The sequence below is a fragment of the Artibeus jamaicensis genome, unplaced genomic scaffold (genome assembly GCF_021234435.1).
Source record: "Artibeus jamaicensis isolate MK-2021 breed Jamaican fruit bat unplaced genomic scaffold, CSHL_Jam_final scaffold_847, whole genome shotgun sequence".
NCBI lineage: Eukaryota > Metazoa > Chordata > Mammalia > Chiroptera > Phyllostomidae > Artibeus > Artibeus jamaicensis.
This window is the reverse complement of record NW_026522057.1, coordinates 17,764,590-17,788,517: the sequence shown is the minus strand read 5'-3', so window position 1 is coordinate 17,788,517 and position 23,928 is coordinate 17,764,590. Positions and strand designations below refer to the sequence as shown.

General features: G+C 44.2%; 1 protein-coding gene across 2 annotated transcripts in view; it reads left to right on the top strand.

Annotated features, from left to right (window-relative positions):
- The window catches only part of KDM1A (lysine demethylase 1A), a 54,886-nt gene that overhangs the window by 28,228 nt on the left and 2,730 nt on the right, over nt 1-23,928 (top strand). For both annotated transcript variants that reach the window (XM_037135997.2, XM_037135996.2), the window contains 10 exons: nt 1,293-1,374; nt 2,228-2,322; nt 11,128-11,270; nt 11,658-11,748; nt 13,308-13,442; nt 14,106-14,179; nt 15,580-15,691; nt 20,178-20,310; nt 21,714-21,901; nt 22,300-22,414. In XM_037135997.2, coding sequence (XP_036991892.2) covers nt 1,293-1,374; nt 2,228-2,322; nt 11,128-11,270; nt 11,658-11,748; nt 13,308-13,442; nt 14,106-14,179; nt 15,580-15,691; nt 20,178-20,310; nt 21,714-21,901; nt 22,300-22,414 — 1,168 coding nt within the window. The remainder of the gene's footprint in view (nt 1-1,292; nt 1,375-2,227; nt 2,323-11,127; nt 11,271-11,657; nt 11,749-13,307; nt 13,443-14,105; nt 14,180-15,579; nt 15,692-20,177; nt 20,311-21,713; nt 21,902-22,299; nt 22,415-23,928) is intronic.

The window sequence follows — 23,928 nt, the reverse complement described above, 5'->3', positions numbered from 1 at the left end:
CATGCCTACATGGACACACATCCTTTGCAGGAGGCAGTATTTCAGCAGTGGGACAGAGTAAACCATGTTCCTTGTTTGATAGTCAAGGAAAAGGAGTTGCTTCTCAGGCAGCAGCCATAGTTTGCGGCCCGATGAAGTCGGGATACTGGTTTTCTCCTCATTAGTCCTAGAGAGAGAAGGGAAACTGAAGGAGGAAAAGGCACAGAGTGGAAAAAAGAACACCGCCTTAGGACACGACTCTTTGAATTGTTTTCAGGAGTGAAGTTCAAGATTTAGTTATCTTCCAGTGGCTTACAGGCCTCCCTGGACTCCACTGTTTGAAGAGACACTTCCCGGGGTACCCTAAGCACCCTCAAGTTTTATAGAAGCTTTCAGATGTTTAGTGCAGTCCAAATTGCTTTTTATAAATTGCTTATTTTTAAAAATAGTCTTTTCAAATATGGGAAAATTAAAAGTAAACAGTTTCAGATACAGTCTTGCTAAAAATATTTTATTAATTTAGAAGAACAGTTGTGTACCCTCTGCGTCCTGTGTGCTGAAAATGCTGTGAGGAATAATGGGGTAATTATGACCCTTCCCCCCTGTGGAGCTGTAGTCCAGTTTACAGGTTTTTGTTTTGTTTTGATAGTTTGCTTGCTTGCTTGCTTGGAGTTTGTATGCTCATATTTATCCATGATTGAAATGTCACTACAGTAAGTAACATTACCCCCTACTTGAAAATCCCTAGTGAGCAGAGATAAACTTGGGCCTGTTGGCAGGAATGAGATATTGTTTGGCTCATTAGACACTCTGCCCTGGACATGGGTCCGCTCTGGAGAACTGTTTGTCAAAGAAGTCATCTATCAGATCGTTCACAGCTGACTTTGGGCACTGGCGGGCAAGAGTCAGAACTCAGTGGTAGAAAGATGGCATTTAGTGTTGGAATTTTGTAACGCATATTTTCAATACGCGTGATCCTTGCTTAGCCTGTCCATTAGTGGTAGTAGACACAGCTGGACAGAGAGTAGTAGTTAGGACTAAATATGTCTTCTGACTATCAACTTGTCTCCTACTTCACATTATAATTCCATACCTTTTGTATGTCATTCATTACCTACCTCTCCCTCAAATAGTCTTCCACTTAAACTTCATTTGCTCTTTATGCCCACAGTGCTATTACTGCATTCCATGTAAACTCTAAACTATACCCTTCTTTTTTAATTATAAAAGACAGAAGCCTGGGGTGGTTCCATGCCAGGTTCTTATGGTTAAAATAGAATTGATGATTTTAACCATTTAATTTCTGAAAACAGGATCGTGTAGGTGGACGAGTTGCCACATTTCGCAAAGGAAACTATGTAGCTGATCTTGGAGCCATGGTAGTCACGGGTCTGGGTAAGTGGCTTTGTGCTGTAATACACCTGGGAGACTCATAAGATTTTCAGACTCATATTTTAAAGCTATAGATGCAGTCCTAAAATGTATTGGCTTAGGATACTATTCTTAGTGTTAGTGAGAGAGAAAGTGACAAGTAGTCTTTCTGAAAGGATATATCAGCATGCACAAAGTTTAAATGTGCAGACATTTGTACCTAGCAGATCCAGTTCCAGGAAATTATCCTAAGAAAGATAAGTGGACCGTGTTGTGTTTGGAGATTTTATTTATTTTTAGAAAGAGGGGAAGGGAAGGGGAAAGAGAGAGAGAGAAACATCAGTGTGTGGTTGCCTCTCAGGCACTCGCTACTAGGGACCTGGCCCACAACCCAGGCATGTGCCCTGACTGGGAATCGAACCACAATCCTTTGGTTCACAGGCCCACACTCAGTCCACTGAGCTACAGCAGCCAGGGCAGAGAATTTTTAATGTAGTGTAGAAGAACGTTAGAAACCAGAGATTGGAAGATGAAATTGTTACATGTGAGAACTAGACATCATGAAAGGATGTCCATAGTTTATTGTTAAATTGTAAAAACATTACAAAACAATATGTGTTAGGATCCTTTTGTATATGTGTAGGTCTGAAATTTTTTGCACATAATATCTAGAAGGATCTGTAATGTTAACTAACTTTGCGGGATTACAGGTAATTTTTTGCTCTATACTTACACATTTGTTTTACTTTGGGCTTTTTTGTTCGGTGTATGATACACAAGCTTAAAGTATTTTAAATTTGAGTAAAAGTATTTTTGCTTTGAGGTTTTGCTCTCTCTTCCTGGGTGTGTTGAATCTGACCGTCTGGGTCCTTTCCAGGAGGGAACCCCATGGCCGTCGTCAGCAAGCAGGTGAACATGGAGCTGGCCAAGATCAAGCAGAAGTGCCCGCTCTATGAAGCCAACGGACAGGCTGTAAGTGAGGATAGACAGAACTTTTCCAAGTTTTTTTGGTTCAGTTGAAAACAATTTTGAGGATAATGTGTGGGTGAATATACACACATACACATATAAACTGAGAGCAGAAATGATGTGATGTTTTCTGATTATTCCTTCCGAGCTACACAGGAAAGGATTAATATTGCATATATGCAAATTTATATGCCTGTTTCAGCATTAATCTTCAGACATTTAATGAAGGCTAGCTGGACAGTTAATCTTTTTATCTAGCTGTGGCCACTGACTCCAAGAGACCTGTGTAAGTGACACCTGATTCTTCCTTCCTTTGTATTGTGCCCCCCCCCCCCCCCCCCCCCCCCGCGCTTCCCTCTGTGTGCTCCCTGGGGCCTCAGTTTTGTGTTTGTAGGCCCAAGTTTTTAATGGGCTAGTAGCCAAATGGAGGTACTTAGCTGATGCCTATGGTTGGTATTTGTTGACCCCGATGCATAGGAGCTTCCTTTACTTAGTATGGCAGTAGCATGGAAGGGATATTCAGTATGAGAAAATGATAGTAATTCGACAACTACATGATAGGCTTAGACTGTGTAAATCAGTCTAATTTCTACGGGTGAGTCAAATTCAAAAGTTTGAATTCAGCAGAAGTTTTATCAATTTCCCTACCAGGAGTAAGGGTGTCCACAATTCCGAGGAAGAGGAGATTTGCTTTGTATTTGGCAGTTTAGCTGTTGTTACTAGAAGGGGTAAGATTCCAATTTTAGGTCCCAGGGGACATTATAATCTCTTCCTGTATACCTGGAAGTGTTGTGCGGTTCATATCAGAGACGGCAGGCTTTCAAGGAATGCCTTTGGTTCCCATCTTTTCCATTCTGGATCTAAATTTCCTCCCATGTTTTTTTGGGGGGTGGAGTGGGGTGGGGGCACCCTCTGGCAGAATTAACAAAACAGAATGAGAGATGAAAAATGATGAAGTAGAGGTTAACTCAACAATTCAGTACATTTTCAGTACTCTGCAAAGACCTACAAAGGGTATAGAGTTAAGTAAGACACTCCCCGCTACGTAAGATGCCACAGTGCAGTGGGGCTTTTGCACAAATAAGTATTTCCCAGCGTGTTACTATGGAAGTGTTCAGAAGAGAACAGAAGTAGAAAGAATACTATAATGGACTTCTGTTTTTTCATTCCAGTCTTATTTCATCTGTCCAGGCCCCTTTTGGGTCTGAGTATTTTAAAACAAATCACAGTCAGTCAACAAGTTTTTGTTGAACATTTGCCAAAATGTAGGCCCTGTTCTCAGCACCAAAGGTGTATTCTCTGCTCTCAAGGAGCTTAAGTTCTAGTGACTCCAGACACCTTATGAACTCAAGAGCATCAGTAATAATAACTCATTAAAATCAACATCATTTTGCCACCCAAGCATATTACTCACACACATTCCAGTAACACAGAGACAAGGCAGATTAGCCAGTGTTAAGTAGAAGGATCAGTTGCTACTGAAGAGCAGAGAGAGCATCTCTGGAGGTGGAAGGGGAGTGGCAGGGAGAGATTCAGAGGGAAGGAGAGCGATTGTGCAGGTGGGTGAGGACTTTCAACACGTGGCTGTGGAGGGAAGGGCACTGGATGGAGACAGGAGAAAGTATAAGAGAAGTCACTGAAGGAGTATGGGACCACACACATTGGTGAAGGGCTGGTGGTGCAAAGCCGAAGTTTGGGGTGGAGGCTGTTGCTTACTGGGCTGATTTGTAGGTTGGGACGTCACAAGGGCTAGTGCAGGGGAAGTAACCTGGACAGAAAGGTGTTTTAGGTAGACAGGCAGTGGTTTAGAGAATTGAATTGAGGAAGCGAGGCCTCTGGAGTGCATATTGCTTCAGTCCTCAAGCAGCAATGGAATCCAAGCCAAAGAGTATCACTGATCGTTGAGACACTGCTTTTTTACTCAGATTTTTCTGAGTGTAGAGCACCTGAGTTCATTTAGTCTTAACAGTAAAAGGAAAGCTTTTTTTCTTTTGGTAGAGATATCCAGAGAAATTGTCTGTTTTCCTTGGTATTAGATAAGCTTTAACATATTGTTTAAAAAGTTTTGTTTAAACTAGTATACCAGTTTGTTTCTAAATAGTATACCAGTATTCCCCTCAAGTGTGGCCTTTAACCAGATGCCAGTCTGTGAACTGTTGGTTGCCACAGTGGGGTGAGGTTCATAACTGGCTCCAGAGTGGAAATAAACCGCATCTTTAACCACACTGTTCGTTCAGATGATGACTTTTGTTGGTAGCCAGATCCTCATTGAAAGAAGTGGTGTGTTAGTTTAGATTCTGGCATGAGCTTCTCATCTCACCAGGGACGCGCCCTTTGAGTAGTGCTGCAGTAAGCATCTGGTAAGCAGGTAGGTGGTTTTCAGCATTTTGTGTGCTAGGATTATTTTTTCAAGTAAACTTGTACTTGTCATTCAACTCTGATCTTTCTAGTTTTCCAAGTTAGTATATTTCTATTTGGTGCAGTAGCCAAGTAGTAAGGAAGGTTTTTTCAGCATTCTCAAGTTCGGGGTAAAATTCTTTGCAGTGTTGAGTTCTACTTGCCTTAAGTTAGTTAAACCTAAGAAGGGGTACTAATGTTTCTGACTTTTCCCAGTAGTCCTGCTCAGAGTATGAATGGACAGCTGTTAACCTGAAGACTGGCTTTTAGTTTATAGGACAAGTACTGAGTAAGAACTTAGAGCCCCATTAATTTATGCCTGTAACCACAATTTAGAAATTTAAGGACTAAGTTGGTGAGTTGACTCATTCTCCCATTTAGCAGGGGAAGAATCTGAAGGTCGGACAAATGTTTGTTTAAGGTCATTACATTAAGTCTGTAAGTTTTAAAGCCAGGATCCATTGCCTGGGGTTCTGTCTCATTCTCGGGCTTATTCCTGGCTGATTTTTCACGGAAGGTGGGGCACAGGGGTAAGTGTGTGTAACTCTGATGGCTGTGTGACTGCATCAGCAGGGTCTCCTTTTCAAAGAGCTTTCTTTTACCAGCAGCTCTCAGAAGGCAGTGAGGCCCACCTAGATGGATGCTCACCCAGCCATCGGTTTTTCATCAGTAAACTGTCAAATTGGGGGGTGCTGTGTTCATCTGTTATTTGTGGACCGCCTTAGTGGAAAAGAGGGCAATGTGATGGCCCTGTTGTTAGTGCATAGAGATAGATTCTCATCCTCTCAAGGCCAGCGGCCAACTGACCCAGAGGTATAAACACCCCTTGCACTGTTCTCCTAAGGACATGTCACCAGACTCAGCCATTCTGCTGCTGTGGGAAAAAAAATACATAGCAGGTGGTTTTTGTTTTGTTGTCTTGTTTTAATCCCAAGAACCTCTGAAAGTTTACTTCTCTGTTCTGTCTAGTCCTGCATTGACAGCTAGGATATTTAGTTTCTGTGTGTGTTTTTGACAGGGAAAGCTTATTTTATGGCTCTGGGTACTAAAACAGGGGTTTCCCTATTTGGTTCTAACACAGGATACCCTATAAATAGGAGTGTCTTCTAGCTACGGAAGCGATCAAAGTTACTATAGCAGCCTCCCTTGGTGTGACCGATGAGGGAGTTATACTCCGAACTACACTTCAGTCAACTTTGAGTGAATGTGGAGAAGGCTGGGAAGTAGGGTCATAAATAGTTCAGGAACGTTTGGAGAGTCACCCATAAGGAGACTCCAAACATGGATTGATGGGGGAGTGGGGGAAATGACTAAATGTTTTCTGCATCTCCTGTACCCCAGCCAGTAACTCAGGAACTTGAGATTCTGGTTTGGGTTTTACTTCTTTTGAGTAATAAAAGGTATCCTAACCACATTCCTACCATGCTTCGCATTCTGCATCACAATGAGACATTTAGAGTTGTTACTGAATGAGATCCGAAGACTCAGAAACCACTTGGAAAAACAGATACTGATTTTCTCGAATGGCTGTACGGAAGAAAACACTGGAAAGGTCACAGGTGCCAGGTCTTTTACAAAAGCCATTGACTGGACATGCTTAGTGTCTGTGGTGAGGGAGCCGGTTTTCACTTGTGTTCATGGAGAGCGGTGCTCAGGGCATTGTGCTTTTGACACGGGCCTATTGGCGTTTTCAGCTTTTGTCCTCCTTTGTAGAAACATCTTTGGTACTTGAAGCCATTCTTTCTCTATCCTTAAAATCATGGCCGCCAGTCCCTGCTTTTTATAAATGTAAAAAATCTCCTACCTTCCTTTAATGTTCCTGAAGTTGCAAACAGGTATTTTCCCCTCAAATGTATTTATAATGCTAACTTTGCCTGTCTAGACTGTATCAATCTGTTCGTGTAACAGGAATTTACAGAGCACTGCTACTGTGTGCCAGAATGGCCAGTGCGTGCCCTCCCCGCATAGCCAGTCACGTGTTAGTGAAGTCTGGTATTCACATTATCATAACAGTTCCCTGTGAGTTTAAAGGTAACAGCTTTCATTTATAGAATGACATTACATTTTATTTGGACTGAGGACATGCTTGTTGTTCTTAGTCTCCCTTTAGGGGTAACAGCTGTATCTCATTTTCCTTACCCATTTGGGAATCTGAATTAGACACTGTTCTGATGTACATTTCTTCTTCCAGGTTTTACCAAAGAAACTAATCTTAATCTTTTGTTTCATCACAGTAAAACTGCCAGAGGTTGGGAGAGGTAGAGATCAACTGTGGCCTCTGTTGGCCAGATTTGGCCATTACAGCTTTTTGCAATGTGTTACTCTTTTTGAGGATTTCTGTGGCTGAATCTGAACCCGTAACCTAGCTGCAGTTAGCTCCATTCTGCTCTGCTGCTTAAGAACTTAACACGGACTAGACGTGAGGTAATGCTTTTGAAGACTTAAAGAGTTTGTGGTGGTAGAAGGCAGCCAGAGGTAGAACTAAGGCGAGTTGTTCTTTCTTTGAGATGACTTCTTGCAGGATCGGGGATCCTGTCCAGAGAGTTGCCTGGCTCTCCAAAAATTCATTCTGCACGGGTCAGGTGCAGAGGCTGCCCCTCCCTCAGCCAGGTTCAGGGATGCTCCGTGTAGTGTACAGGACCCAGACAATCGGATTGTACCCGCATAGGGCAGTGAGACTCACCGCGTTTTCTTGTTCTTGAAGGAACTATTTTATCTGGAGCCTGTTGTAGGGAAATGAGGTGGCTTTGATAAGTTGTATCACAATCTGTTTCAAACGGCATCCTTTTAAATTTTTCACTAGAAAACTATCAAAGGCCCTTTCCCCCATGCTTAGTTGGCTGCAACCTGCTCTGGCTGTGTTGCCATACGGAAACCCTGGCTCCTGGCTCACATGGTGCTTAACCCTTTGTGACCATTTGCCAAGTTCTTTCCCAAGATGCAGTTTAAGAACCTGGAATGGAATGGCAATAAAGTTATTGCCTCTTGTGTTTAGAGATTGCTAGCATTTCAACTCCTTTCCATAATTTGTGGTTCTCACCGAGAGGAAAGGGGGACCTGAAACAGATAGTTAGGAGCTTAGGTTTTTGTTTGCACATGTTCTTTTCATTGTCTGGTTGTGTCACAGTACATATCTAATAGCTTAATTTTAGAGACAGATTCAGAATTTAAAGATATCAACAACACATTTCATTTTTTGCCCAGTCGATATTGATTAATAGACAAGTGTTTTATTTACTGGTTTCCAAATGTTAAATTTCAGAGGGGAATTTTAAAGTTAATGGGGAAAAATAAATGTTTCCAAGCTATCCCTGTTCTCACTGGCAACATGCCTGTCCCGTGGGCAGAGCGCGGTGGGCCTGGCTGCCCCCTGCTCTCACGGCCTCCCGAGGGAGCCTCGGGTGAGGGCGGTGTGCCGGGGTGCAGCCGTGTCGTCCAGTGCCTGTCACTCGTGGCAGCGACCTTTTGGGTTGGTTTCTGTTCATCGTTGTTCTCGTCAGTGGTGTGTGTTTCTTTGTCTCTTTTATTAAGTTTGCTTTCTTCCTCACTGCTTTCGATGCCATCTCCCTTTGCCCCCACCCTCCCCCCCACACTGGCCTTCTTTTGCCCGTCTCTCTGCCTTGACTCTCCTGTTTGGGTTTCTGTGCAGTCTGTTCCCTCTTTCTCTGGCGGCTGCGCTTCTGAGCTGGCGGAGGGCTTGTCGTGCTGTGCGTGGGGCCGGGCTCTACTGCCGTCGTGCAAAATGGGACTTGACCTGGCTCGTGGGCTGCTATTGACAGTTTATTTCTCTCTCTGCTGCACTGGTTAAAAGGACACTGTCAAGGTATTCTTTTCATAATTTTTTAAATCATTCTCCTCACTGTTTACAGTAACCCATTAAAAGCTTAAAACTTAAGTCTCTCTGTTCCAAAGGTCCTCTCCATCACACATTCACACTGGTTTGTTGTAGATTTGCACCTGTATGTTGGGCTGGTGCCATCTCAGTTTTTTCATTGAAAGCGCATGTAAAAAGTTGGGGTTTCTGTGGGGGTTATGGGTGGACTAAAGGGGAAAGTGTAATGAGTCAAGTGGGCGGCTCAGCAAACACAGGGAAGAAACAAAAGGTCGAATTTGGTCCCAGTAACCTTGACAGTGTCCCTTTAAATATTTCTCCGCTCCCCACCCTGGATGCCAGTTTCTGAGCCTGAGTCCTGCGTATTTTTCAGTATGAGCTTCCCTATGTGACTGTCACTCTAGCTGCGAAGATTAAAGTTTGTTTGTAGCAAGCCATCCAGTCAACACTGGAAAAGCTTTAATCTGTACCATTTGCACACTCGTGTGTTGGTACATTCTGCCCTACCAGAGAGGCGTATGTGTTGCGGTCCCTCTTGCTGCTATCGCGTGTCCTTGCTAGGCATTTCAGAAGCCCCATAAGAGGAGGAATACCACCTCTTCGTACTCCAGGAAGAGCGGTCATGCACATGGGGTCCCTGATCCATTCAGATCTTGTGACTATAGCCCTGGCCAGGTGGCTCAGTTGCTTGGAATATCACCCTGTGCCCCAAAGGCTGTAGGTTTGATCCCCAGTCGGAGTGTGTGCTGGAAGCAACGTATCAACGTTTCTCTCTTTCTCTTTCTTCCCCCTTCCTCCCTCTCAAAGCAAAACCCAAAAAACAAAACCCAAAAACATACCCTCGAGGGAGGATTTTTTTTTCAATTTAAAAAAAAAAGATTTCAGAGCTGTAGATATTCATTGAAAATGTAATTGTTGCCTCTTTTAAAGGGACACCAAATTTAGAGTTTCTAGAACCATCTTGTAGCTCATTACAGGAATTCCACCAAGCACAAGTTCAGCATTGCTTTAAGCATCGTGACCATCACATTGATGAGGAAAAGTAACTGATGAGCAAGGAAATGAACTTCCCGGCAAGATGGCTTCTTTCATCAGCTCTGATAGCTGTGTACTCAGAACAGGTAGAGCTGTCACCAGGAGTGCCTTTCTTTGGCCGTGGAGTTGGATAGGTGGTCCTAAGTGTTTGCTCCCCTGAATCCTAGGCACCAATACATAAATGTCACCAAGCATCCAAAGCCGAATTCTCTGCCTTATTTCTCTACATAAGCCAGAAGATTCTTGGGGGGAGTTTATTTCTGGGGCTTAGGAGGATTCTCTAATTCATAAAGATTTCCTGGTCTCTCCTATGTGTGATCTTTTGGAACTTGATGCTTTAAAATACACTTTTGATTGACTCAGTTGTGGCATCCATCATATTTACAGTTTTAAGGGACAGTTGCAGTCCCTCCCCCTTTCTGTTTTTGGTGTAGGTTGTACTTCTTGCTGCATTCTTTTTGCCACCCCATGGCTCTTACAGTTTCACTTGTGTGATTTTTCAGTGAAGGGGCAGAGGTTTGTGCGTCAAAAGCATCTTTTTAATTGGAAAGGACAAAAACTAAGAAGTAGAGTCTTACTGTGATGATCTTGTCCATAATCAGTTACCTCTGCTTGGAAAGGATCACGTCCTTGGCCGTAGTGTTTATGGGAACTTTAATGTTTTATTTTCTCGTTACCAGTTTTAGGTTGACTGTAAAGTGGAATTCACATTCTAAGTCTTATTTCCCAGTTGATGCCCAGCTTATGGCAAGAGATGCTTGCGTTAGGCATGCTTTTGCCTCCCCGCACTGCCGTCATGAATTACTTTGGGGCTGAATTTAGCAGCAGCAGAGGGATTCATGTCTGCTGGTGGTATCAGTAGGCAGGGGCACAGCAGGGATGGGAGCATGATGGTCTTGCAGCTTGACGACCTGCTCTGCAGTCTGTTCTCTTCCTCCACGGTAGTGAGCAGACCTGTGCCTCAGGCACTTATACTCTGAGCTTCAGAAGTTCAACTCTGAATGTAACTGGTGCCTTAAAACATCATCACTCTGCAAATTAACAGCTTATTAATAACCATGAATTTCACTTCTGTCTTTCCTGCTCCCATCTTAAATTCTGTTGTCTTTGAGGGGAAGCAGACACTTCAGGCTTCTTGTTTGTCCATCTTGCCCCTTTTCTGGAAGGTCCTCAGGTGTTTCAACACAGTGTTTGTTCTCTGGGACTGTTCTAGCTGTTGTTTGCATGTCCGCCCAGCTTACCTCAATGCACGTCAACTCCACCGAACTTCAGCCAGCGTCAGTGTGAACCCAGGGGCTGCTCACAGAGGTTGAGTCCCGTCTCGGAGTGCAAGATCGGGAGAAGAAATAACAGTGCCAAAAACATTTCATATCTCATTTAGTAGGACTGACCACTTCATAGAAAAGAAAGTCTGAATCATTGTCCTCAAAGGTTTTCCCTTTGAGATACATGTTTTGACCTTTTAATCATATGGCATTTGTGTTTTCATTGATGGTTATGTTTAGTCTCATAAGGACCAACTCTGCTATACTTCGGATTTTCAGGTTCCTAAAGAGAAAGATGAAATGGTAGAGCAAGAGTTTAACCGATTGCTAGAAGCTACATCTTACCTTAGTCATCAGCTAGACTTCAATGTCCTCAATAATAAGCCTGTGTCCCTTGGCCAGGCACTGGAAGTTGTCATTCAGTAAGTACTCTGACACTACTTATTGTCTAGTGAGTTCTGTTTAGAGATTTGCTTCTTTTGTTTTAAGTTTTCCATCAAGTCTCATTTGAGCTAATTTCCACTTACTCTTATGTGAAACAGTTAAATCTGAAAGTAAGACCATTTAAAATAATTATGTGATATGTAAGGCCCCTCTCAATTCTGAAATTCACTTTTATGGCATTAAATTGTATTTAACAGCCTAGAAAATAACTTGCCACCTGCTAACTTTCTTATTCCAAAGTATTAGAAATTTTCGTGGGCCTTGATACTTGATACTCTTGAGTGTTTTTGGTGGATACCAGTCTTATGTCACAAAGTTGTCCAGTCTTATGTCACAAAGTATGTCACACCGATTGTCTCTCTTAGGTTACAAGAAAAGCACGTCAAAGATGAGCAGATTGAACATTGGAAGAAGATAGTGAAAACTCAGGAGGAATTGAAAGAGCTTCTTAATAAGGTGAAATTCTGTCTGTTTTCCTTGTAGCTAAAGTACCTAGGGGGAAAAGCCTTCGGGGTATCCGGTCTTTGGCATCTCTGGAAGAAGAAGACACTTGTTCCATTGTGGCCCAAGAGTTGTAGTGGGTCACACATTAAACACACAAACACTAATGAAAACTGATGAGCGGGAAGAAAACGATTTTAAGTAAATTTACAATTTTGTATCAGGCCACATTCATAGCCATGCTGGGGCTGTATGTCAGACACCCCTTCTTAATTTAGAGATTTAAAAAGCCCTGGGACTCTTTACTTTTAAGAAAAACGACTGGCCAAAGGCACTGTTTCAGTCCTGACTGGTGTGGCTCAGTGGGTTGGCATCATCCCACAAACTGCAAGGTCGCAGGTTTGATTCTCAGGGCACATGCCTGAGTTGTGTAAGCCAGGTTCCCATTTGGGAGCGTACAAGAGGCAGCTGATTGATGTTTCTCTCTCACGTCAATGTTTCTCTCCTCTTTCTCCCTCCCTTCCCTCTGTCTAAAAATAAAAATAAAATCTTAAAAAAAAAAGGCCACTTTATCTGTCAGTCTTCAGTGTGGCATTACTCGTAAACCGTTGTCAGGTTGGTTCCCTTTGGCTCTTGCAAAGCTGACCCAGTGACCTCTGCTGAATTCTGGGATGAAAGGGAAACCATCCGTCCAGGGGTCAAGCTTCCCCTGACAGGGACCAACAGTCAGCAACCAGGACAACAATTCATTGCCCTGGTTATTTCATTTGTGCCAAATGTTGTGTCTGTTGAGGGCTTTTTACCGCCACCGTCCAGAGCCCTGGCGCCAGACTAGGAAACTTCGTTTCTCCTCATCCTGTCAGTTCAAATACAACACCAGCCCGGGGAGGAAATACGAGGTGGGGCAGCCCCTACGTGTCGGGGTTCTCGTGCAAAATCTGGGTGCATCTTGTGCCCCTGGACTCCTGCCTCACTCACTGTGTCTCAGTTCTTCATACTGCCGAACAAAGAGGCCTCCAGCCCTCTCCGTCTTGTCCACACGCGATCCCGACGCGTGCAGCCCCTCCGTCGGGATCGCGTGTGGACAAGACGGAGAGGGCAGCTGGGGGCCGGCAGGGTGGCCGGGCCTGTCCCGAGCTTACGCGTCACCCCGTCCACTGTGGTGCCGCCAGCAACCTGCCCGGCTCACCTCGGGAATGGCTCCTTGGGTGCTTAGTGTGATGACTTGACATTTCATGTGTTTAAAAAACAAATCATGGCAGTTTGTTTTCCCTGGAAATTAAATTTGTACATGTGTGTATAATTTTTTAAATTAATGGGACACTGCTAGTTCTCCCATTTGTTTTGGAAGACAGAACCAGTCTCACTTACCTGCTCGTGATGTGATACATGTGTATCAAGCCATGTAGGATTTCCCCCCTTCTAAAACGTCCTGGTGTAGAGAGCTGTTTAAGAATCCTAAGGACCTGTCCTGGCGCGGTATAATAGCATTCCAGGCAAGGAGCCAAAGCATGGGATTTAGAGATGAATGACGTCACTGTCTGCAGTGGTGAATCTGTGTTTTTACCTTCTAGATGGTAAATTTGAAAGAGAAAATTAAAGAACTCCATCAGCAATACAAAGAGGCGTCTGAAGTCAAGCCACCCAGAGACATCACTGCAGAGTTCTTAGTGAAAAGCAAACACAGGGACCTGACCGCCCTGTGCAAGGTGTGGTATGCGTGCCCAAGTGCCTGGTTGGTTTTGCTGGGAATCCTGAGAAACTCTGGAAAGGAGAGAGCCACTAGCCAATCACAGGCGCTTATAGTAAGAAGAAAACAGTTTGATACACAGGAGCTGTGGGGTTTATTTTTAATGGGTTAGCTTGGTCTGAGATAGACTTTTTCTACAGAACTCCTACTTTGTTTTTATAATCTCATCCTTTAGCTTACTTACATCTCATTTTAGCCTTTGGTATATTTTATCGCTGACAGTTTAGCCTAATGATAATGAGCGTGGACTTAAGGCGTCTGGAGTCCCATTGTCTGGTTGAAATCTGTGACCTAGCCACGCCTAGCCACGTGACCTCGGGCTCCCTGATCGCCTCATCTGTGCCATGGTGCTCGTGCTAACTCACCCATAGGGTATCTACAGTGCTTACTCTGTCTGGGGATGCGGTACATGCATAGGAAGTAGTCACTGTTTCCCCCACCCCAGTCTTAATTCCAGGCTCAGTTATAGCTTGCCTCCAAAAACACCCATCTCTGAGCCCTGACCCAGCCTTAAGCAGATACGACGTGGGTAAAGAAGTGGTCTGGACCTTGCATTTTGTGGAATAAAAACTAGGTGGATCTCTGACGTGTCCCGATCAACTGGTTCTCTTAATTTTATCAGGAATATGATGAGTTAGCTGAAACACAAGGAAAGCTAGAAGAAAAACTTCAAGAACTGGAAGCCAACCCCCCAAGGTAAGAAAAGCAGACAGATGTTCAGAGAGCCAGCTTTTACTGTCCTTTCTGTTAAGTTACCAAGAACCATGGTTTACTCATGGCCAGTGAGTGGATTGCACAGTGTTGAAGGGATGGAAGGTATTTGTGCGTGTGGACTGCAGTTTACCCTTGAAAACACGGGTTTGAACCGCTCGCTCGAGGCCACTTCTGTGTGCATTTTTGCAGTAAATATATTGGGAATTTTTTTGGAGATTTCAACAGTTTGAAAAAACGTTCAGACAACTGTGTAGCCTAGAAATCTAGAAAAACTTAGAAAAATATGTCATGAGTACATAAAGTAATATGTACATATTTTCCTTATCATTTTCTTTTCTCTGTATTCTTATTGTAAGAATACAGTGTATAATCCATATAACATACAAATATGTGTTATTGATTATTTATCTTATTGGTGAGGCTCCCTGTCTGCAGTAGGCCAGTGGCAGTTAGGTTTCAGGGTCGTCAAAAGCTAATCCAGACATTTTGGAGAGAGCAGTGTGGGTGCCCTTTACCCCGAGTTGTTCAGTGGTCACCTGTGCTTCTCCTAAATCCCCCCCGACTCTCGTTTCAGTGTGTGAGACTGTCCCAGAGCCTTCGATAGTCTTCATAAAATCTGGTATTCAAATGAAAGTGTAGCAAATCAGAATCATCGTCTTTGAGTGGCCTCGAAGGTGTTGCTGCTTCAAATTCCCATAGTTCTAGGGAGTAGGAACGTGTGACACTGTTATTTCTGTTGGGTCTTGATGGTGACACTCACGTGCTGACACTGTGCTCCTCCATGCTGCTCTGGCCTCCAGATACACCTGCTCTGTCCCACAGTCAGGAGTGCCCATGCTTTCTTCTTCTTCTTCTTCTTTTCAGATGTGTTTATTTTTAGAGAGAGGGGAAGGGAAGGAGAAAGAGGGAGAGAAACATCAATGTTTGGTTGCTTCTTGAGTGCTCCCTACTGGGCACCTGTTCCACAACCCAGGCACGTGCCCTGACTGGGAATTGAACCAGTGATCCTTTGGTTCGCAGGCCCTTGCTCAGTCCACTGAGCCACACCAGCCAGGGTCCATGCTTTCTTTATAAAATAAAAATTTTTACTATGAATATACTTTCATAATGCAAAGTAACCATATAAAAAAGGTCTTTTTTTCCCAAGACAAATGAGGCCTGATTGTAATTTGCTTTATGTCGTGAACTTGGCACTGCCCTAGGCACATGACTGAAGGGGTTAATAAGACAGATCAGGTTCTACTTTTTGACCTAGAACTTCATGTAAGGAACAGTGCCAGGTTTAGATGGTCACATACTCAGTGAGATAACCCACATCAGCCCATTGAGCACATTAGTAAAGTCCTTTAATAACCTTGTGCTTCTTTGTTCTCATTTTGCAGTGACGTGTATCTCTCGTCAAGAGACCGACAGATACTTGATTGGCATTTTGCAAACCTTGAGTTTGCTAATGCCACACCTCTGTCTACACTCTCCCTCAAACATTGGGATCAGGTAAAAAAATGATCATTTACTTGTATGCCTTGAAAAGGGCTCCTAAGCTAAACTTTGTATGTGTGCTTTTAAACAGCTTTATTAAGGAAGATAATTTACATACAACAAAGCTCACCCATTTTTTTAAAAGATTTTATTTATTTATTTTTAGAGGGGAAGGGAGGGAGAGAAATATAAATGTATGGTTGCCTCTCATGTGTCCCCTACTGGGAACTGGCCTGCAACCCAGGCATGTGCCCTGACTGGGAATCAAACCTCAATACTCTGGTTCACAGGCCCGCACTCAATCCACTGAGCTACACCAGCCAGGGCAAAGCTCACCCATTTTAAGTGAACAGTTTAGCTTTGCCAAACTATATAGTCACAAACCACCACAACTAAATCTGGACTAAATCAAATTAGTCCAGACCAAATTCTGGTCTTTGTCCAGAAGAGAACATTTCACCATCCTTAAAGGTTCCCTTGCCCTTTTGAGGTTCATCATTCTTGAGTGTGTCAGTATTTTGTTCCTTTTTACTGTTAAGTCCATTATATGTCCATTATATGGGTATGTCACAGATGGGCCTTTCGATGGTGCCTGTGGGCCATTCCCACGTCTGGCAGCGACTGACTGGAGCTGGTATGAGCTTGAAGCTGGTCCATGTCTTTCTCTTGGATAAATATCTAGGAGTCAAATTGCTGAATCTTATGGAAAGTAGATTTTTATAAAGTTTTATAAGAAACTTCTAAACTGTTTTTCAAATTGCATTCCCACCCACCAGCGATGTATGGGGTTCTGGTTTCTCCCCATCCTCATCCTCAGCACTTAGTGCCGCCAGTTTTTAGCGCTTCAGCTATTCTAACATTTCCTGTGGTTTTCCTCTGCGTCTCCCTCTCCCTGATGACCTGATGTGAAGCATTTTCGATGTACTTACTGACCATTCATATGTCAGTTCTTTGATGAGAAGACTTTTCCTATCTTTTGCCCATTTAAAAATTTTGGTTGTCCTCTTGTTAAATTGTTAAAGAACATAATGAGAGTTCATTATGTTCTTTAAACTCTGGATACAACTTATTTGTCAGATTCATGTTTTACAAATATTTTTTACCAGATTACAGCTTGCCTTTTTTTAAATTTTCTTTTTCTTTTTCAAAAATATTTTATTGATTATGCCATTACAGTTGTTCTATTTCCCCCCTTCATTCCCCTTCATGCTGCACACCACCTCCCCAACCATTCCCCCCCTTTAGTTTATGTCCACATGTCTCAAGTTCTTTACATTCTATATTTCCCCTACTATTCTTGCCCTCCCCCTATTTTCTACCTACTGTCTATGCTACTTATTCTCTATACCTTCTCCCCCCTTCTCCTCCTCCCACTCCCCTGTTGCTAACCCTCCATGTGATCTCCATTTCTATGGTTCTGCTCCTGATCTAGCTGTCCTCTTAGTTTGCTTTTGTTTTAGGTATGGTTCTTAATAACTATAAGTTTGCTGTCCTTTCATTGTTCATCTTTTTTATCTTCTTTTTCTTAGGTAAGTTCCTTTAATATTTCATATAATACGGGCTTGGTGATGATGAACTCCTTGAATTTGGTCTTATCTGAGAAGCACTTTATCTGTCCTTCCATTCTAAATGAAAGTTTTGCTGGATAGAGCAATCTTGGTTGTAGGTCTTTGGATTTCATGAGTTGGAATACTTCTTTCCAGCCCCTTCTTGCCTGTAAGGTCTCTTTTGAGAAAGCAGCTGACAGTTTGATGGGAACTGCTTTGTATTTGTAGGTGACTGTCCCCTTAGCTCTTGCTGCTTCTAGGATTCTCTCCTTCATTTTAATCTTGGCTAATGTAATTATGATGTGCCTTGGTGTGTTCCTTCTTGGGTCCAACTTCTTTGGGACTCTGAGCTTCCTGGATTTCTCGGAAGTCTATTTCCTTTGCCATCTTGGGGAAATTCTCCTTTATTATTTGTTCAAATAATTTTTCAACTGGTGGTTGTGCCTTTCCCCCCTTCTGGTACCCCTATAATTCGGATGTTGGAACGTTTAAAGATGTCCTGGAGGTTCCTAAGCTTCTCCTCATTTTTCTGAATTCTTATTTCTTCATTCCTTTCTGTTTGATCATTTTTTTCTTCCGTCTGGTCCTCTCCCTTGATTTGAATCCCAATTTTCTTTCCATTACTATTGGTATCTTTTGTATCAGCATTCATTTCAATTAATTTAGCTTCCATATGTTTCTCTAATTTGTGACTAAAATCCACCAGTTCTGTAAGGATCTTTATAACCAGTGTTTTGAACTGTGCATCTGAAAGACTGGCTATTTCTTCATCACTTAGGTCTATCGGTTCTGGGGCTCTAAGTTGTCCTAGAGCCATTTTTTGGTCTATTCGTGCTGTTAAGTGAGCGGAGCGAAGCCTTAGTTGTTTACCAGGACGGGGCGACCCAGGTCGCTGGTTTGTGACGCTGTGTGTGGGGGGCGGGGTCAGAGAGGGAGCAATGGCGTTCCTCTCCGCTAGCCCAGCGCATCCAGTCACTCAAACGCCTCGGGCTTGCTTATCCGATCCTAATTTTGCGAGCCTGCTGCACCGCGCGGGTTTCCCTTCTCACTGGTTTCTCCACGCGTAAATGCGCGCGCGACCGACAGACCCACCGTGCCTCTTCCCTGTGCGCTCCGGCAGCTAGCTCGCTGGCGATCAGCGCCCTCGGTTGCCTGCGCGCACCGCCCCGGGAATGTTTTCTTGCTAACCTGCTCCGCTGCTGGCCTCGCTCCTCGTACCCGTCTAGCCGAGTATCTAGTTGTCCTTTGGACTCCGTATTGTCGATTTTCCGTGTGGCTTGGTTGTGACTGCTGTTAAAAATAGTTGTTCTTAGATTTGGTTGTGCACAGAGGTGAGGTGGAACCTCCACCTACTTCTCCATCTTGGCGGAAGTCCTGTTCTTTTAAAATTGGTTTGGCTATTTTTGGTCTTTTGTATTTCCAGTAAAATTGACAGTTGGTTTATCAATTTCTAATAAAAATAAGTTCTGAGATTTTTATTGGGATTGCATTGAATCTATAGATCAACTTGGGAGGATAGTCCCCTTCATGTTGTCTTGTTACCCTTGAACGTGATTTGATCTTTTGTCACATCATTAAGTATGGCAGGGTCAGTTTACCTTTGAACTGGTGAGAAGTCATGGGGCTTCTTAAATAATCGAATGGACCAGTCGTCTCTAAATCTCAGACTTCAATCAGAATCAAGTCTGACAGTGTGTAAGTAAATATTACATTTTTACTTATATAGTTCTATTTTACGTTTTCCTAATAAGATTATTTTGACTCATAATCTTTAGAATATACCTTGATGTTCTTTAGTATTTGAATTACAGTGAGGATTGGATTTGTTAGTTCCTAGTTTCTTTGTGGTTTTGCATGTAAATGCTAAATTAGAACCTTCCAAGGAACTGATTTGTCATCAGAGTGTCAGTCTGTGTCCATGTGTTACTACTGTGTTGCGTTTTCTAACGAGGGTGGTTTGAATGGGCCATCAGGCACTGAGGAGCAGAGGGGCTTCTGCTGCCAGCCCGTGTTTTTCTCTCATTCCTAAGAAGTGTGGTACGTTTTCTCCAGGAATTTCTTGAAATTGGAAGTACTGTGTTGTCTCAAAAGTTTCTCTATATGAAAGAATTTTCAGTAAATTCAAAGAAATAACATCATTTGGGCCCCAACCAGCGTGGCTCAGTGGGTTGGGTGTTGTCCTGCAAAGCGGAAGGTCGCTGATTCGATTCCCAGTCAAGGCACAGGCCTGGGCTATGGGCCAGGTCCCCAGATGGGGGCACTGGAGAGAAAATGTTTCTCTTCCCACTTTTCTCCCTCCTTACCCCTCTTCCTGAAAGTAAGTAAATAAGTAAGTAAGCAAATAGATAGATAGATAGATAGATAGATAGATAGATTATTCAGGGAATTCTTTGAGGCCAAATCTTGACTTTACTATATTAACTGCCTTGGGCCAATTTTTGCCTACTCTACTTCAACTGTCTCTAGTTTTGGGGTCTTCCTTAACTTTAAAACCTGTAAGTTTAAGGAATAGAAACCGATTTTGTTCTTCGGTAAAAGAAGATGCGATCAGGATAGCAATTCTGATATCCCACCAAGTCTGTAACGCATTCAAAACCAAACGAAAACATAGATGTCTAATCGTGTGGATGTACTGACTCAGCTTCCTTCCCTCTTCCATCACTCATGAATAGTCTGGACCTGGTGTGAAAAACTCTACCTCAGAGAAAAAGAAACTGCCCTGATTTCACTGCCCAAAGATGGCCGTGTGGGCATTCTGACGTTCTTTTCCTTTCCCCTTCAGTTTCCTGGGGCATCCGAGGCTGAATACGGAGTGATTGTTCTTTAATTTCTACCTTAGGGTATTGACAGTTTCCGCCAACTGGTGCTTTCAGGGTTATTTTACAGAACTCAGTATAAAGGGCGTAAGTCACACTAAGAAAATGTGAGAATAGGTCCTTTGCTCTCCTGTGTAGGACGATGACTTCGAGTTCACCGGCAGCCACCTGACAGTGAGGAACGGCTACTCCTGTGTGCCCGTGGCTTTAGCAGAAGGCCTGGACATTAAGTTGAATACAGCGGTTCGGCAGGTCCGCTACACGGCTTCAGGTGGGTTGCTGCTCTGCTGCGGAGAGGAATCTTTAACTCCGAAACACAGTACTGATCCTTTACTGAGTTGGACCTGTACAAAAAGTGTTAGGTCATTTCCTGATAGAATGTCTTATAAACTACTACTCCGAATTAAAAAATTTGCATTTACCAAAGGATTGAGCCCATAGAGTATTTGGAAGTTCCAGCCTCATCATTGTATAAACCAGAAAATTGAGGTGGTTTTAATTTCCAAATTGTGCATGGACTTAAATACCAGAATCTGGGCCCCTAAGTGTCCAGTGGATCTACCTCTGTTTATTTCACCATCTTGCATCTTGGCCTTCGGATCCACGCTGGCTTTTCCTGTTCAGATGGATGAACGGCTCAGGCTGCTTTCTAGTCCTGAGTGCAGTCCTGCTATTAAGTTAACTTCCAACTGCCCCGTTCCTGTGGCAGGAGGCTCAGTGCTCGTCATTGCTGGTTTCAGGCCCCTTTCATACAGAGTGCCGAGAACCTGCGTTCCAGCCCACCGTTGGAATTAATGACCTGGACCTCCTTATGGTGCCTGGCCACTGCTCTTGCCCTCCGTGGCCCCTGCCCTAGAGTTTCCAAGATCATACCACAAGTATTTTTTTTAAGCCGCTGAAACAGATTTCCATTTAAATTCCCTTCAGAGGCAGCTTCTAACTGACGGTGGTGGGAAGATCTGCAGCCTTGAAATAGCCCTTTGCATGCCGGTGATGAACAGGGAGAGTGGCTTGGTGGCCTTTTCTCTAATTCCGTGACCATGGAAAACGGGCGTGTACTGAGATCTCGTACTTACCTGCACTATTTATGTGCACAGATAGGCACTTGATGAAGAAAAGGTCCAGCACAAATGAGGATACATAACATTAACTAGCTGCAGTGTCTTTCTGTGGTCAAGTCTGAGCCCACGGATTCTTAAGAACGGCAGTCCCCACGGTTCAGAGCTGCGTCCTTAGGTTTATGCTGCCAGCTTCCGGTATCATTTTCTCTCGGTCCTTCAGAGAGCGAGCGCCTGCCCACAGCAGAGGAGGTGATGGTTCTATTGGGACATTTTACTCTGAATTTTGGTCTAAATTTACTTAGCTTTGGTAAATGATCAGGTCCTTTTATTCATTCGTCCAGAAGGTCATAGTGTACCAGAAAGGTAAGGTAGTATGTTGGTGAAGATAAGAACAGAAGTTGACTCCTAGAGTGTGAATCCTGGCACTTACTACCTTTGTTACTTCATTTCTGCCTCAGTTTTCTTCTATGAAAAATGGGTAGAACTGACCTCATAGACTTGGACGAGGAATGAACTGGGATGGCGTACGCAGCCTGCTGTGCACTGAGTGTTCGGCCCCCTTATCTGTGCCATTCCCGCCACTAGTAAAGCCTTTTCCCTCGAACCCCTTTAGGGTGCGAAGTGATAGCTGTGAACACGCGCTCCACGAGCCAGACGTTTATTTATAAATGTGACGCGGTTCTCTGCACCCTCCCCTTGGGTGTGTTGAAGCAGCAGCCACCGGCTGTCCAGTTCGTGCCGCCGCTTCCTGAGTGGAAAACGTCCGCAGTCCAGAGGATGGGGTTCGGCAACCTGAACAAGGTAACCTGCCCTCGCACCTCTCACGCCCCTGCCCAAATCCAGTCTGCCCGCCTCTGCTCGGACAGGGAGGGTCTGCGTCTCCGTGCCTTTTGCCGCGCTCTCTGAGTTGCTGTGGAGCGAGGCCTGTCCATCCCCTCACTTCATCGCCTAATTATACCTAAAGTTCCTGAGGACTTCGTGTTTGGGGTCACTTTACAAACCCAGGCCTGTGAAAAGAGAGCTCTAGATGTCGTCTTAAGTAATATGTTTATAATCGGGATTTCAGGGCTTATGTTAAGAGCAGATCAGAAGAAATTTAAGTAAGGTCTGAAGAAGTACTTCCTGTTGAGGCACAGCTGTGCGTAAAGCCATATCCCTGCAGGGCTCTCACCAGCTCGGGTGCTCCCTCTCTCTGGCAGGTGGTGTTGTGTTTCGACCGGGTGTTCTGGGACCCGAGTGTCAATCTGTTCGGGCACGTGGGCAGCACGACTGCCAGCCGGGGTGAGCTGTTCCTCTTCTGGAACCTCTATAAAGGTGAGTGCTGTCCAGTTGTAGGTTTTCTCATGTCCTTGCAGGAATAGAGAATTAGGAGTATTCTGTTTTTTCTCACATAGATATATGTCTTGATTTTTCATTTACTCAACAAGCAAAATCCCTTATCGGTGCTGGGGGCATGGCGGGGGGAACCTGCCTTCAGGGAGCCCGCAGGTGACTTGCGGGGACACACAGGAGGCCGGCAGGCTCGGGACAGAGCAGTGGCACCGTATCTTGCTGTGCGTAGTGCGTTCCCGCCTGCAGTGCACACCCATGTTTTTGGGCCCAAACGTTCAGGAAAAAAATACTTCATTTTAATTTTTAAAATTCAATTATTTATTTATATTTAGAAACAAAACCAATTCTCATTGCAGGGTATTATTTTGCAAATGGATATTGTTACTGCTTTCTAAAGTTATACTTTGAAAACAAAAGCATACATAGAAGAATTACAAGCATTTCTGTAGCCATGGAATTAGTACTGCCCATGTATGATGCACATCCTTGTTTTTTCCTCAGAAATTTGGGTAAAAAAGTGTGCGTTATACACAGCAAAATGCGGTAGATGATGGGGTGGCCTGAGTGCTCCACAGGAAAACACAGAAGGAGGACTCAACCCACCAGGAGGGGCAAGCCCAGAGAGGCTTCCTGGAGGGAATTTGTATTCCTTAGTCCCAGTCTCATATGTGACTTGTCCCGGAGTCTCTGATCACCTTAGAGTGTATTTATGAAACTCCTGTCTTGTGTTGTACGTTCTCCTGCGTTTGGATTGCTCTGAATCCTATACAGAGGTTTAAAAAGTATATTTGGGCCCCACCTCATCGCGGGAAGAGCATGTGTGACATGCGCAGCAGTGTCGGAAGGCACCGCCAACATCCTTCCCCTGCCCAACATCCCTCCCCCGCCCAGGCCACAGAGTCCTGTCCGTGCTGGCCTCACCGCCTCTCTCCGCTCACCTCCCAGTGCAGGCCCCTCCCCCTCCCACCTGTTCAGTCGCCAGCAGGCACTAACTGCCCCCCTTGCCACCCCCCCCTTCTGTCTTGTGAGGGGCTTTCTGTTGCAGACATTCCTAAGAAGGCCCCGCTAATCTGGCCCTCCTGTCCCTCAGCTTCCTCGTTGTTCATCCCTCTTACCCCATCCACTCCCTGGGCGCTAGGCACCCTTGCCGCTGCCCTAGGGCCCTGGAGTGCACCGTGCTGTTTTCTGCTTCAGGGCCCCTGCCTGGAAGTGCTGTACCTGGAGTGTTTTTATTTTTCTTCTTCTCTTCCTTCCCAGTGAGGCTTACTCTGCCTGTCACGTCCTCACCTAAATGTCACTGTTTCAAAGAGGACTCCCAAGATACACATACCTCCACTGCTTCAAATCTAAATTCTCTGCCTTTTCTCTGCGTCCTGTTATTTTTCTTCAGGAGCTTCTGTTACATACATAATTATATATCTGTGGTTACTTATTCTGAGCGTCTCTTTATCTATGGACTATATAGTCTAGTTCATAGCATGTGCACCCCAGCATGT